Source organism: Serpula lacrymans (assembly GCF_000218685.1).
Source record: "Serpula lacrymans var. lacrymans S7.9 unplaced genomic scaffold SERLAscaffold_6, whole genome shotgun sequence".
Classification (NCBI taxonomy): Eukaryota; Fungi; Basidiomycota; class Agaricomycetes; order Boletales; family Serpulaceae; genus Serpula; species Serpula lacrymans.
In genome coordinates, this window is record NW_006763295.1 from 156,983 (window position 1) to 170,171 (window position 13,189).

The window sequence follows — 13,189 nt, forward strand, 5'->3', positions numbered from 1 at the left end:
AGAGGACGACAGAGGAGATAAAGGTAGGGCCAGGGATCTAGCTGGCACAAGAATGCGTTGGAAGGATTAGAACCAAATGGTATGTGATGAGTTGCACGTACTGACGAGTGCCCTAACTGTAGTCCATACTAGGAGCATGAAAACCAGCCAGTTTGAAAGTCATTGTGGTGGTGCCAATATCGACAAAACGACTAAGAATAAAGGAGACACTCCTGGTCGGTCCTTGCTGGAAAGAGCGGGCGACACTCGTGCCCATCTGGACGTTACTGTTATTTGTACGTATTTAATTGTCTGGCTATCTCTATATGTCCGAGTTTGTCACTGTGGCCAGCAGGAATCAATCGATTTCGCGATGGATGCTACAAATGACAAGCCTCAACTAGTCTCTAAGGAGGAGGAGGAGGAGGAGGAGGCCTACTACCATCGTACCCAGGATGCGCAACTCCTTGAAGTTATTGGAGATTTTGGTCCTTCCAAAAAGTCCATCTACAGTCTAAGCCTTGCTCTCAGTTACCTTGTGTACAATGCCAGGGGCAGGCTCAACCCCAAATTCCACCATCTCGACATCGCAAGAGATCTGCTAGAAAATGACCCAGAGTTGAAGATCACGTTGGAAGAAGCGTGGATGAAGAAAGAGTTCAAGGATGTAAGGAATCAAAGTAAGTTTATTCCATGCCCGCTTGCTTCGCCGATCTAGCAACTTTCCTCCCAGATATATTACGCCTTCCAACGAAAGGGAAATCTCAGTTTCACGATGATACGCATAAGTACATGTCATTTGGTAAGCTACACTTGGTGCTTCAAACATTCACAGTGTCTCACAAATGCTGCTGGATTGGTAGACAATAGTAGGTACTTACCACGTCTCTGCTACATATCATGTCACTTGTGTTTCTATCACCAGTGGTCAAGTCGGCTTGGAATAGGGAATATACGGGAGGAATGCACAGACTTCTCCTCGACAATATCAATGCCATGACTCAACATCGTGATTACGCTGGCTTTGCAGCGATTGTCCAGAGTTCGGGCACTGGGAAGTCGAGGATGGTCCACGAACAGGCTAAGCTCGTATTCACTCTCCCTTTCAATTTGCGCAATGAGGGATACGACGAGTTGTTCGGTAATGTTTTATTTATGATATGTAGATGGATCTACTGATTATAATCCTGTGCTTAGTTACCCCCTATCCTGAGCCCGACAACAATGTCCGCCAATTCCTCATCGGTTTCCAAGATGATTCAAACGCCAGGAATAACATAATCGTTTTTCTAGGCAAAATATATGAGTTGGCCGCCAAACGACTTGGTTCGTTGCTGAACGGTGGCCGAATGAAGCGCCAAGAAATTGCAGAGTGTTGGCACGACTACCTTCAGGTTGAAGGAGTGCGTTCAACATTTTATCAAGATGCTATTGACGCTACCAAGGAATCCCTGGGCTCGGTGTGTTTCTTCGCTCACTCAGATGCCAGTTCTTTGAATTAAATACCTGATATTGGTGATGATATCCTCCTACAAGAATGGTATGGGGGGTGGCACGCAAGTAACGATGAACATGTTTACTGAACTGCTCAAAACCATCACGGAACACACAACCGATGAAGCTCCAGATGATAATCACGTGAAGGTTATACTGTACTTTGATGATGCCCACAGATTAATACCTTCATCTGATAGGTGGCAGCCAGAGATAAATGTCCTTGAAGCACTACAGTCATGTCTGGTTAGCACGTATACAAGGCAACTTTTTGTCTTGTTCTTGTCGACAGTGTCCCAGCTCGGTGAATTTGCACCTATCTTACGCTTGCCCAGTTCTGCACGTACTCGAGGGCCAGGTGTGCTCCAGGCACCGATAACAGAGCTGCCGTTTGACTGTTCTCCGAACTTGCCAATCTATCCTTACCTTTACAAGTTAGACGATCTTTCAAAAGATAGGTTTATGGCTCAATTCGGTAGACCCCTGTGAGCTTCTCTCCGTTCACGGGTGAAGCATCAATTGATTTTTGCTGCTTGTAACCAGCTACTGGGCTTTAGCAGACGAATCGGCGGATGCGCAAGACATGTTGTACTTCATTCAATCCAAGCTTATCCGCCGCTATGTTCCAACAGTACTACCGCCCAGAACTGAGCAGTCGAAAGAAATAATTATACTGTTGGATGTGCGGCTCTTGCTTAATTACCAACAACACCGTGACATCACTATCCGTCACGAGGACAACCTGGTGGCGAACCACATGCGTATGATTTACTGTATCCCAAACACTCGAGACTACCTTCGCTCCAGCTATTCATCCGAACCTATCCTGGCAGAGGCAGCCGCTAAAAACTTGGAGAAGTATAGCGAGGAATTTGAAGTGATTCTGGACGCCCTACAGGAGGCACATCAATCGGGTCTGCTAGACAAGGGAGCAATGGTTGGACTTGTCGCACGCTTGCTGCTCACCTTTGCGTATGATCGAGCTATTAGGGATATTTACCCCAAGCCCAGCGGTAGGCCACACTATAGTCGGGGCGTCAGGTTAATCGACTTCCTAAAGGCATTATTCTGCGAAACCTGGATCGACGCAATCATGCGGTGCACCCCAGACAATGTGTCTAGTAAAGTCACCTTAGAAGACATGTTCAAGGATTCCTACGTTCGTTTCACGCATTTCGGCAAGGTGACAGACGAGACTGGCACGACGACAGAGCGTGCGTGGCATGGCGATCATGATGCAAGATGATCGCCAAGACGTGGACATCATGATTCCTGTCCTCATGTGGAACAAAGAGCTTTGCGAATATGTCATGACTGCCATATGTATCCAAGTCAAGCAACGCATCCGCACAGGAGATCTCAACGCATACTCGATTGACCAGCGAGACATCAACTTATTTCCTGAAGACTGTATTTCCAAAGAAGTTCAGAGTGATGTTCGATCCGATCCCTACTTCGAATTCACCTTGGAGACACCTAGGGAGAAGTCTTGTGAGCCAGTGCGTCCTTACATTAGTCTAATCCTGGAGCTGGCTTTAGAGCCGCCGCCGCGCGTTCAAGTTGGGGATATGCTGCTAAGCCCAAGATTCACAGCAATCTTACCAGAAAGACTGTTTCAAGGACAGGACAGTCGGCTCAGAGTACTGAAGAGGGAGACCCACGTTCTCCTCCCACTAAAAAGTTCAAACCGGACCATTTAGATGCCCCTTCAAAGATATCCACAGACAAAGGACGGGAGGCTCGCTATTACCACGACCTTCATCCTCGTTACAACATCTTTGCTTACGGCTGCTCGAGTACCGTTTACAAAAAAGTTAATGAATCAATCAGATATGCCTTGATTAGACTTCTTCATACTCCTAGTTTCCTTGCGGAGCATCCTCGCGAGGACTCAAGATCACTCGACGCTGTTCGAAACATGAAGCCGTTTTGGAGTGCTGGAAGAGCGAGTTATCACTGGCTTCAAAGTGACCTGTTGAACCCTGTTGAGGAAGTGGACGCTGGTGAGGTAGATCGAGTAGAGGGCTTCGTCATTGCGGGCTCCATGGAGGACACTGATGCATTGGCCGCTGACGATGTGGCTGACCATGGCGAAGAGACTTGAATTATATGCATGTCTCCAGCTTCCCGAACGATGCTAATGTTTACACGGCCAGAGGTGTTAGACGGTGCCCCCCAGTTTTGTAAGTTTGTTGGCTTGAGTTTCAATGTCAATTATATCCATGTCAGACGAATTCGTGTAATTTGCGTCAGGTTTTCACTGCAGACCCAAGTCTATTTCTATAATTGGGTCGAGAAGTACTTTGAGCAATTTAATGGGCGAAGTTTGAACCCACTGACAGGGAGACTTGCAAGTCTGACCCCCCAATTCTATCTGAGGAGGTCTCTGGCCCTTACTTTTTACACAACTCGACCTTCTGAAAAAACGGCTGGTCAAGAAAAGGTCTATCATTGTAAATTCACAGCTCCAAAGTCTTAAAAGACCCATAACATCGCATCACACACCACAAGAAACGACGTCTGTTCATTCATTCTTGCAATACCGCTACGATGCAAGCTGGAGCTAAAGTAGGGACCGGGAAGAAGAACGACAGAGCTAGCTGCACATCGCAGAACACTGATCGGCGGATTAGAGTGTGATTATTGTGGCAGTAATATAGTGGATAGAAGGACCTTCCTGTGATTCATTTCAATTAGCTGTGCATGGCGTGCAAACTCTCGTAATAGCTCACCCGTATGATTACAACTCTCAAATCATCTACTAATATTTCTGACAACTCGTCAAGGTTAACCCTGTGTTCAACCTCGCCGATAACCTCGCGGTATGGAAGATAGGTTGTCACATCCTCTGTAAATGCATTTCCCGCTGATATAGTTGAGGGGGTTGTTACAACCCAGCCACGACTTCTCGCTCCTGAATTGTTCTGCTGTAGAAGATAGGGATTGAATTCACGCAGTCTCAGTCGAAACGAGGCAGGACTGTAGCCTACACGATAGACCGAGACGGTCTTACTGCCGAAAACTCCAAACCGCCAATCGCTGAGAAAGCACCGCGAGTTTTGTGGGCCCCAGGAAGCCCAAGGACGTATTGATGCACCAAAAGCGTTCGGTTGGGTCGAATATACCCCGCTTGAAGAGAAGAAGATTCGCATATCAATAAAGAAGATGTGACCGAATGTGATCGCACATGTTCGTTCCTGCGAATTGGGGTAGAATGGTAAAGGGTGCGACTCGAACCAACTGGCGTTCCAGGGAGGGGTAGGGAGATATGGAGTATTGCAAGATATGGTGCCACCGCCTTCAGCGGAGCAAACGAATTCCGGGCGCACATTTGGTAATGCATATCTCGCGATACACGTGAAACCCCGCTCGTTAAAAGAATACACTTCAAGCACGCCAGTTGCAAGGAGTACAAGAATAGCATCGACAGCCAAAAAGCAAAAATCTAGCATTTCAGGATTAACTAGTGTACGCTGTTTCATCACGAAGAAAATAGTTGGTTAGCTGGGGGTGGAGATAATTATCGAGGGCACTTACCCCTGTATCTCCTGATTCTTTCCAGTTCCACACTTCCAGCCGATGTCCACTGAAAGAATAGTCCGCACATACCAGAGGGAAAAACGCGACCACTGGACCCAGAATTCGGGATAAAGCTTGGACACTACCATCCGTCGACTAACACGCCCAACAGAAGAAATGGCGCGGTAGTGTCCTTCAAGCTTCAAGTTCAAACACTCGCCAGAGACTCTTAATAAATCTCTTAGCTGCACCGTTCAGCGCATGGTTATCTGTAATCTGTATGACCGTGGAACGTCCGACCCAGTGAGGACGTAATTCTGGTCCTCACCAAGGCCTAGTAAGGTTGCTAAATGCCAGTGAGAGAACAGAGAAAAGAGAATCGAAGGGCGCAACAACCTGAACGTTCCGAACTCCGACCCATGTTTCCCAACCCAGCGGTGTCAGGAATACACGAGTCTCCTACATCCAAGTACATGAAGTTCACTTCGCAAATTCATCAAGCTGAAGGGTTTGGCATGATTAAGAAAACATACCCATGCAAAAAAAGATACGGAAACCTCCCAAGGGTATAGATGCACGAACGTTGTTATAATGAAAAGGTAGGTAGTAGGGCACAGATAGCACGATCGCCAACGAGGGATATTCAGATTTGGGTTTGATGGGGGAGATAATCCGTACGTGAATTGTGTTTGGTTAGCACCTGGGTTAATTGCATATTCAGCAGGTATGAGTGAAGAATTTAATGCTGTGGCTTGGTTTAATGACGTCTTTCACGAATCCTGTCAATCAATGTGATGACGAGAAGCACTGGTGTGATGTATTCCAGTTGATGCTGGTATTGCTATGGTAGTAGGAGCGTTATTCGTGCACGGCGATCACCCAGACTCAGAAGATTCCGGGAGATCGTTTCAAAAATGGTATCATTTGCAAATTTAGATTTGTCTATTATAGTCGGTCTATTCTCAGCACTGATGTAAACTGTTTAGTGAAACGAGAAAGCAACGAGCAGATTAAACTACGCACCTCAATAATTTAACGGTGAAGATATATGTTATCAGACAGTAATTTGTCCGACGACGAGGTATGCATCTTTCTGCCCTGACCCAAGAGTCTTGTACGCGCCTCGTAGCTCTTTCTCAGTCCGTAAACCGAGGCGATGGTAAAATTCCTGTCCTGCCGTATTACTTGTCGCGACCTGCGCGACTATGACGGTTGCTGCGGGGATTGAGCGGGGAAAGACGTTGGGGGGCGAGGAGTGAGCTGAGGACGAGCAGAGACGGGAGGTGACCGAGCGGACGAGGGCGCGCGCGATACCCTGACGCTGATGAGAAGGGGAGACTCCCAGAGTTAGGATAGTGACAAGAGGAGCGGGCGTTTCTTTGTCAGGAGAGACGGGACATTTGTGCAAAGAGGGGAGTGGGAGGTCTTCTGTAGCGCGCTGAATGGCGGCGGAGACGAATGCGATGGGCGTGTTTGGAGAGGTCGTAGAATGGGCGATGAGGCATAGGCGTGTAGAGTTAACTAGGAGTTGGAGAAAAAAAGCAGGAGGGTATTTAACGGGCAGAAGAGCAGACTGGGCGGATCCGTCAGTACAAGATGTATATCTAGCTGGTCGTGTGGTCGCTACTTACATGAAGCTGGCATAACTGAGGGATGTCAGAAGCTTTCAAAGCTCGTATCTGTATATCTGGAGAAGACATTAGAACGGGGAGTTAAGCTAGGTGGTCCCGGGCATTCCGACCATGAAATAGATAGAGCAAGTCTATGGAAGACCCGAATATCACGGTTTCGGGTGATTGAGGGGGTACACAACGCAACGAGCCGCTGACTTTGAAAAGTCTATCGATAGCACATTGTCGGGTTGTCCCGAACATCCGCTTTTTTTGCCCGAGCGACCAAAAAGAAGATTTCGATGGCTATCGATCGGGTACTGGAAATGCCAAAAAACAAAACTAGCAGCAACTTGTTTCGATCAAGTGACCTCAGGGTTATGAGCCCTGCGCGCTTCCACTGCGCCATGCTGCTGTGATAATCCTCGTGACCTTGGCCTCATTGTGGCTGGAGGTACTTTGATGACAGAAAAGGAATCGAACTGGAGGTCGTGCCAAGGTCGTACAAGGAAATTAGAAAAGGAAATCGTGAAGCGTTTGATATCGCTGTAAGCTAGTTGAAGAACCGGACGCATACTCAGGAAAAGCGACAACGGCCTGCATCCATTATAACTCAGGTGATGCTGGAGGTGTGTCCTCGCTGTTTGAGATAACGACGCCAGTAACTGCCTAAGAAAGCTTCATAATCGAATGAAAATCAAGGCAGCGAAACAAACGTACACTATCAAGGCACATGTGTAGACCCGAGTCTTCCCACCTGGGCTAGTACGAGTTTACCATCATGATCGCAATGGGGGAGAGCTTGCGTTCCAGCTCCTTTCTAGATCTAACCTTGACCCTTATTGGCACGCGAAAAAGTTCTGGAGGGCGTCAATCTCTTTCGAAGAGCAGGCCCGATCGCTGAAATCCTCAAAGCAGCAGACGAAATTGAATTGTGTGTTTGGCCCCTGTAGTGGTCTTAGCGAACGGTGGTCTGCTTCAAGTTGTTTCCGACTCGACGACACGGAGTAGACTTGACTGCGTCTCCACGGTCGTTAGAGGACTGATAGAAATCTAGAACATCATCTTCAAGCTCATGGCTGAAACAGACGACGGGAAAGCCGCTCATGGTTTCAACTTGACTGTGGATGTTGAGGCCAAAGGCCTGCAGAGTGCACTTCATTGACCGTGACGGCACTAGTACGGAACACCACGTGAGGCGTGGGAGATCCATGTTCATTAAGGGATGTCAATATTGTCAATCCTCTGAGTCTCTTCAGTCGACACCCAGGAAATGCTCGACATCGAAGACGACGAAGAGAGGGAGCGCAGAATAGGTAGCATTTAAAAACACAATCTATCCGGCCAGCCCCAATTTTTAACCATCCAAACCCAGGCAACCTCCTCGAAAGATTAAACACATCCCCCCATTCCACAACACCGCGCTCAGAACCACCCTTGTCTTTTGATTTTGGCGAACGCAAGACTTTCCAAGTCGACCCTCCAGACGAGCGTGCGTTCTGTTCTCTTTTTCTTTTCTGATTCCTGGCGCTGGATCCTCATATCAACACTCATGTCACCCGAACAGTTCTAGCACGAATCAAAGACTTCTTACCTCGTCTTGAAGCAGAAAATGCTATCCTCGCCCAGCGCGCCCAAGCTGATCCTGAAAGTGTCGATATCGAGAATGTAGAAGACTCAGACCGATACATCGAGATGGTACGTCCCCCCACCCCCACCGCTTCCTCTCGTAATCTCTTCAACGCAGAACCTCGGTCTGGGAGTATTTGAAGACCGAAGTAAACGACCAGGGGAGTCTGAGACGCAGAGCAGCTCCAGTGAAGAAGACGGTACGTCTGACACGTCGTCTACGTCGACTTCGTCATCGTCATCGGACGAAGAACTCTCGGATAGCAGCTCAGATGAAGATGACAATGCATCGTCAAGGCCCGTTAAACCTCTTCCCAGTAGGACTACACGAAGGCCTCACATAGAGGTTTTACAAGACACTACCACCGGCTCATGAAGTACGATTATCATTATCAGTGCGTGTACGTTGACACTTTGTGGTATAGCCAAGCTGACAACTCTCTTCTACTAATATCAGTTGTCATATGCGGTTACAGTCCTTTCGACTTGGTTTCTACTGAATGAGATTGTTGACGTATTTGACCGGTAGTCACTCACAGTCGCATCGGTCATTATACTCTTGCTATCGCTATCCAGGTTTCGTCAGTTCAAGGCTAATCATTAATATTCCCTGCCTTTCATCAAGATACCAGCCATGCTTGTCGAGTATGTTATATAGATGTTGAAGAGAGTACCGACAAACTCGCCGCGGCTCCATCGACGAGGGAACACCTTTGGTACGCAGTCAAGGCCAAAGGACCTGGTGGTGGCACAGCGACATGCGTAAGGCCGAATATGAAGAAGGGAAGGAGGTGCTGGGCCTGAGAAATGTATCACTGGACCATATAGCATACCATAGTGTTAAATACTCTGAGATACACCTGCTTTTGGCTTTATTGGCAAGTCTGTCTGAATTCACTATCAATAGTTTTGGCAGTGCCCAAGTTACAGTTGTTAGATGCGCACTTATTCATCCAAAGATATCTATTTGTACAACGTTTATTAATTATCTCGATACATATTTCCCTGGCCTACAATTCTACTGTGGAGATAAGACAGTTATAAAAACAAATCAAAAAATACTCGAGGGAAACAAAACACTTGACGATCGACCATTGACATAATGCCCCTCTAACGCCACCCTATATCTACCCAGCTCCTTCAACAATTCAGTTGTTCAAATTCCTTCCCCGTCTTTACATTTAGTCCGCTAATGCCATCATCAGACCTTGGGACCAGCCATCCTAACGCTCTCCTGGACGTCGCCCTCGTACAATCTAAACGCCTTCTGGAACATACCAGCAAGCTTCCTCACCTCCCTCCCAAATGCTTCCTTGTCCGCCCACGCCAAGCTCGGGTTGAGCACCTCACGAGGGACACCTTCCAGCCCAGTGGGAATCGACAGTCCGAATACATCAAACGACTCGAAATCGGCTTTGAGGAGCTCGCCAGAATGGACAGCATCGACGATGCGGCGGGTGTATGCGAGTGGGCATCGCTTACCCGTGCCAAATTTGCCACCTGTCCATCCGGTGTTGATCAACCAGCAGTTAACATTATGCTTCGACATCCGGTCTGCCAACATCTCGGCATAACGTCCAGGCTGAATGGTATGATTTAGCAAAAAGGCATCAGAAGGATTATAGGAAAAACTCACGTGTAGGACAATGAAAGGTGCACTGTAGCAAGTCGAAAAAGTAGGAATAGGCTCCAAAACACCATCTTCAGTCCCAGGAGTTTTCCTACATCAACCAACCCGTTAGCCTAGATCCAAGACGCGTGATTGCAATCAAGACTACTTACGAAGTGTATCCCGCGAGGAAGTGATAGCTGGCCTGGTCAGGCGTCAACTTGCTCACTGGCGGCAGAACACCAAATGCGTCGCACGTGAGCATAATAATGTTACTCGGCTGCTGATCAACCATGCACGGAATTTTCGCATTGGGGATATACTCGATGGGGTATGCACAGCGAGTGTTCTCCGTAATGCCAACATCGTCATAGTCTGGGACACGCGTAGCAGGGTTATACACGACGTTCTCAAGGATCGAACCGAAACGGATGGCATTGTAAATCTCTGGTTCCTTTTCCGCGGAAAGGTTTATGCACTTGGCATAGCAGCCACCTTCGATGTTAAACACACCAGTGTCGGACCAGACGTGTTCGTCGTCGCCGATGAGAAGTCGGTGTGGGTCCGCGGATAGAGTCGTCTTCCCTGTTCCGGAAAGACCAAAGAAGAGTGTGACGTCACCCTTGTCCATACCCACATTTGCCGAAGAGTGGAGTGACAGCTGGCCGAACTTCACAGGCTGAAGATAGTGCTATGGCAAGCCAACGAATTAGTACAGATTGCATCAATGACCTGAATGGGAGACATACCATCACCGAGAAGACGCCCTTCTTCATCTCTCCAGCGTACTCTGTTCCGAGGATGACCATTTCCATCCGCTTGAAGTTGATCTCGACGGACGTCGTCGAGCTCATGCCCTTGGTAAACCGATTGGCAGGGAACTGGCCGGCATTGTAAATGATGAAATCGGGTTCACCAAAGTTTGCGAGCTCCTCTTCGGTAGGACGGATAAGCATGTTGTTCTGTAAATAGATCAAGGTGAGTCATTGGAGAATCACGGATGTAAAATAACGGTACACACCATGAAAAGAGCATGGTAAGCCCTGGCACAGATTACTCGGACCTTAATACGGTATTTTGGGTCCCACTACACAAAATCAATATGGGATCAACTGACAGGCGATGAAGAAACTTACGCCGGCGAAGCCGTCGAAAACGTAAACGTTATCGCGGGTATTCAGGTAATCGATTGCACGTTCACGGTTGATTTCAAAAGTGTCTGCAAGCGATAAGTTGAGATGGTGTTATAGCAGGGATAATACCTACGTTCGTCCATCTTGATGTTTACGGAGCCCCACCAAATATCATCCTTGCTCGTTTCTTCGTAAACGATTCGCTTGTCCTTGGGACTTCTGCCAGTCTTCTTGCCCGAAAAGTTGATGAGTGCTCCCGAGGACGAGATGATAGCGCCTTCGTTTCTGACGGCGTCTTCGTAGAGCTGAGCGACGGGTGCGTTGCGTTTGAGATGGATCTTGTCCATGTCAAAGCCCGCCTGGGAGAAGTACTCAAGATCACGACCTATGACTACTTGGAAATGCCCATAAGTATCTCTACATAGAGCAAAGAGGAAGAGAACACACGATGACCGAAAGCGTCTGCATCGTACTCCTGGGCATAGTTTCTGTGGAGGATGTGGGGTGTGACATAGGGAGTTTGGTGAGGAAGAACCATTTTATGTGGGGTCTGGGGAAGGAAGAGTCAGAAATCAAGAAGTAAGGTTTTTAAGAACTGAGAAATGTGGGGCAGGGACAAGATCCGAGTGAAATAGAAAAAATGAGGGGTGGCTATGGTGCGACCCTGCACTGGTCGAGTCACAAAAGTGCAGAAAGGTAGCTACGACGAGAACGGACGCATATAACGTACCCTTGGGCGACGAGGATGATGGAGAGAAAGAGAAAGAGGATGTGAGGGGAAAAGATGTGGAATGGAATGAAGGTTGGTATTGTGTTGTTTTATACTAGCGGCAAGCCACTGCCGTAGCATCCCATAATCTCCCGATAGCTCACGTCCGTATATACTTTCCGGTTCCTCTGTCAACGGTTTCTGCTTCACCAAACGTCATTATAGTTTTTTTCGAATGGAGCGAGAGACCAACACTGGATACAGAATCACACTCTTTTGCTATCTCGTGGCCTCCCACCGGTTCACTCCGATACCCCGTTTGCGGGACACCGAACGGAACAAATAGAGTAATGGGTGGCTTTACTGCTGTCTGATCTGACGCCTTGGAGTGGGCTGTCGGGCACAGGAACTGGCTGGAGGACGCAGGAGACAAGCAATACAGTCCACTGCAATCGCCTGTGAGCAAACCCTTGCCAGCTGCGATTGACTCTCATGCGTCCACTGGGTCCGGCGGCCACTCGTTCTGGGGCATGCATCTCCAACCTGCTATTCTGGGTTTATCACATGGCTACAACATACAGGAGCTGGACCTGATGCTCGGCATCCAACTACGATGGTCACAACTGAGGAAACGACATAGTACATGCGCATACATGCATGAAAGTGAGTCTACAAATGCTTTAAATTTAATATGTAGTATCGAATGACTGCACAGGTGGTAAATCATACCGTAACTCGCTTACTGCCAACGTACCATCTGACCATATACTTTACACTGTTGCCGAGTGCCTCGATCTCACCGCTTCAAGAATCACCCTTGGATTGTTCAAATGTTCTCCAGTCGAAGCATCTCATATCACGACACAGGTCGATCGCAATCCAGGCACCGTATCTGTTTCAAGTACAGTTGCATTTCGCCCTGTCCATATCATGATTTGGGGTGTTCTGATGTTGAACACATAGCATATAGCCAGTGCTTGTTCAAGTGCTTGTTCATGTACAGCCGACGTTACTGTTCTCCAACCGCAAGGATCAAGCTCCGGTACCCCTACTGTCAATCATCGGGTTACACTCGCCTTCAAGAGCCGTCGTCTCGACCGGCGTTAGCAGTGAACTTGACATTCACCTATAGGCATGTTCGCATTCAGCTCTACAGCGGTGATACCGTGATATTCTTTATTGGGCGCGAAACACGATACCGGTGAAAATAATCCACATCTCTCTCGAAAGATTCCCATTTGCTAGGACTGCATACCATGCCAGGCCATGGGATCGCTCCTGATCTATCACAAGCAAACGACATATTCTTATCCACAATCCTCCTACGATAACCTCCCTGCCCTGCGAAACGGCAACCCTTAATCGTAAGCATAATTTACATCGAAATTATTCCTCATGCTAAGAACACCTTCTACCATCTCCTGTATGTTCCGACTCAACGTCGATATTCATATCACTCAACTGCCCGGCCCGCCGTGACGGCTGCCCCACCAGAGGCTAGTTCAAA

The 13,189-nt window shown here is 48.0% G+C and overlaps 7 protein-coding genes across 7 annotated transcripts; 4 read left to right on the forward strand and 3 right to left on the reverse strand.

Moving 5' to 3' along the window:
• Positions 1 to 352: 352 nt before the first annotated feature.
• SERLADRAFT_448148 (uncharacterized protein) lies at positions 353 to 3,577 on the forward strand (the record flags this gene model as incomplete). The annotated part of the gene is made up of 9 exons (XM_007317202.1): positions 353 to 659; positions 905 to 1,120; positions 1,177 to 1,439; positions 1,516 to 1,958; positions 2,119 to 2,687; positions 2,716 to 2,897; positions 2,946 to 3,026; positions 3,059 to 3,440; positions 3,486 to 3,577. The coding sequence occupies 9 exons, from the start codon at positions 353 to 355 to the stop codon at positions 3,575 to 3,577; spliced, it is 2,535 nt and encodes an 844-aa protein (XP_007317264.1).
• A 589-nt stretch (positions 3,578 to 4,166) lies between these two features.
• Positions 4,167 to 4,955, reverse strand: SERLADRAFT_436905 (uncharacterized protein; the record flags this gene model as incomplete). Its single annotated transcript, XM_007317203.1, has 1 exon — positions 4,167 to 4,955. The coding sequence occupies one exon, from the start codon at positions 4,953 to 4,955 to the stop codon at positions 4,167 to 4,169; it is 789 nt and encodes a 262-aa protein (XP_007317265.1).
• A 117-nt stretch (positions 4,956 to 5,072) lies between these two features.
• SERLADRAFT_386589 (uncharacterized protein) lies at positions 5,073 to 5,225 on the forward strand (the record flags this gene model as incomplete). Its single annotated transcript, XM_007317204.1, has 1 exon — positions 5,073 to 5,225. A coding segment is annotated over one exon (153 nt), but the record flags the coding sequence as incomplete, so codon positions are not given.
• Positions 5,226 to 6,046: 821 nt separating this feature from the next.
• Positions 6,047 to 6,774, reverse strand: SERLADRAFT_414853 (uncharacterized protein; the record flags this gene model as incomplete). The annotated part of the gene is made up of 2 exons (XM_007317205.1): positions 6,047 to 6,565; positions 6,624 to 6,774. The coding sequence occupies 2 exons, from the start codon at positions 6,690 to 6,692 to the stop codon at positions 6,047 to 6,049; spliced, it is 588 nt and encodes a 195-aa protein (XP_007317267.1).
• Positions 6,775 to 7,677: 903 nt separating this feature from the next.
• Positions 7,678 to 8,607, forward strand: SERLADRAFT_436907 (uncharacterized protein; the record flags this gene model as incomplete). The annotated part of the gene is made up of 6 exons (XM_007317206.1): positions 7,678 to 7,731; positions 7,783 to 7,795; positions 7,862 to 7,918; positions 7,978 to 8,094; positions 8,170 to 8,300; positions 8,350 to 8,607. 6 exons carry the CDS (start codon positions 7,678 to 7,680, stop codon positions 8,605 to 8,607), a joined length of 630 nt encoding a protein of 209 aa, XP_007317268.1.
• SERLADRAFT_355562 (uncharacterized protein) lies at positions 8,567 to 11,511 on the reverse strand (the record flags this gene model as incomplete). Its single annotated transcript, XM_007317207.1, has 9 exons — positions 8,567 to 8,626; positions 8,691 to 9,813; positions 9,868 to 9,952; positions 10,014 to 10,531; positions 10,590 to 10,802; positions 10,862 to 10,927; positions 10,977 to 11,059; positions 11,107 to 11,367; positions 11,427 to 11,511. The coding sequence occupies 8 exons, from the start codon at positions 11,509 to 11,511 to the stop codon at positions 9,433 to 9,435; spliced, it is 1,692 nt and encodes a 563-aa protein (XP_007317269.1).
• Positions 11,512 to 12,080: 569 nt separating this feature from the next.
• On the forward strand, positions 12,081 to 13,140 carry SERLADRAFT_464859 (uncharacterized protein; the record flags this gene model as incomplete). Its single annotated transcript, XM_007317208.1, has 3 exons — positions 12,081 to 12,345; positions 12,398 to 12,583; positions 12,646 to 13,140. 3 exons carry the CDS (start codon positions 12,213 to 12,215, stop codon positions 12,885 to 12,887), a joined length of 561 nt encoding a protein of 186 aa, XP_007317270.1.
• Between the last annotated feature and the right edge of the window lie 49 nt (positions 13,141 to 13,189).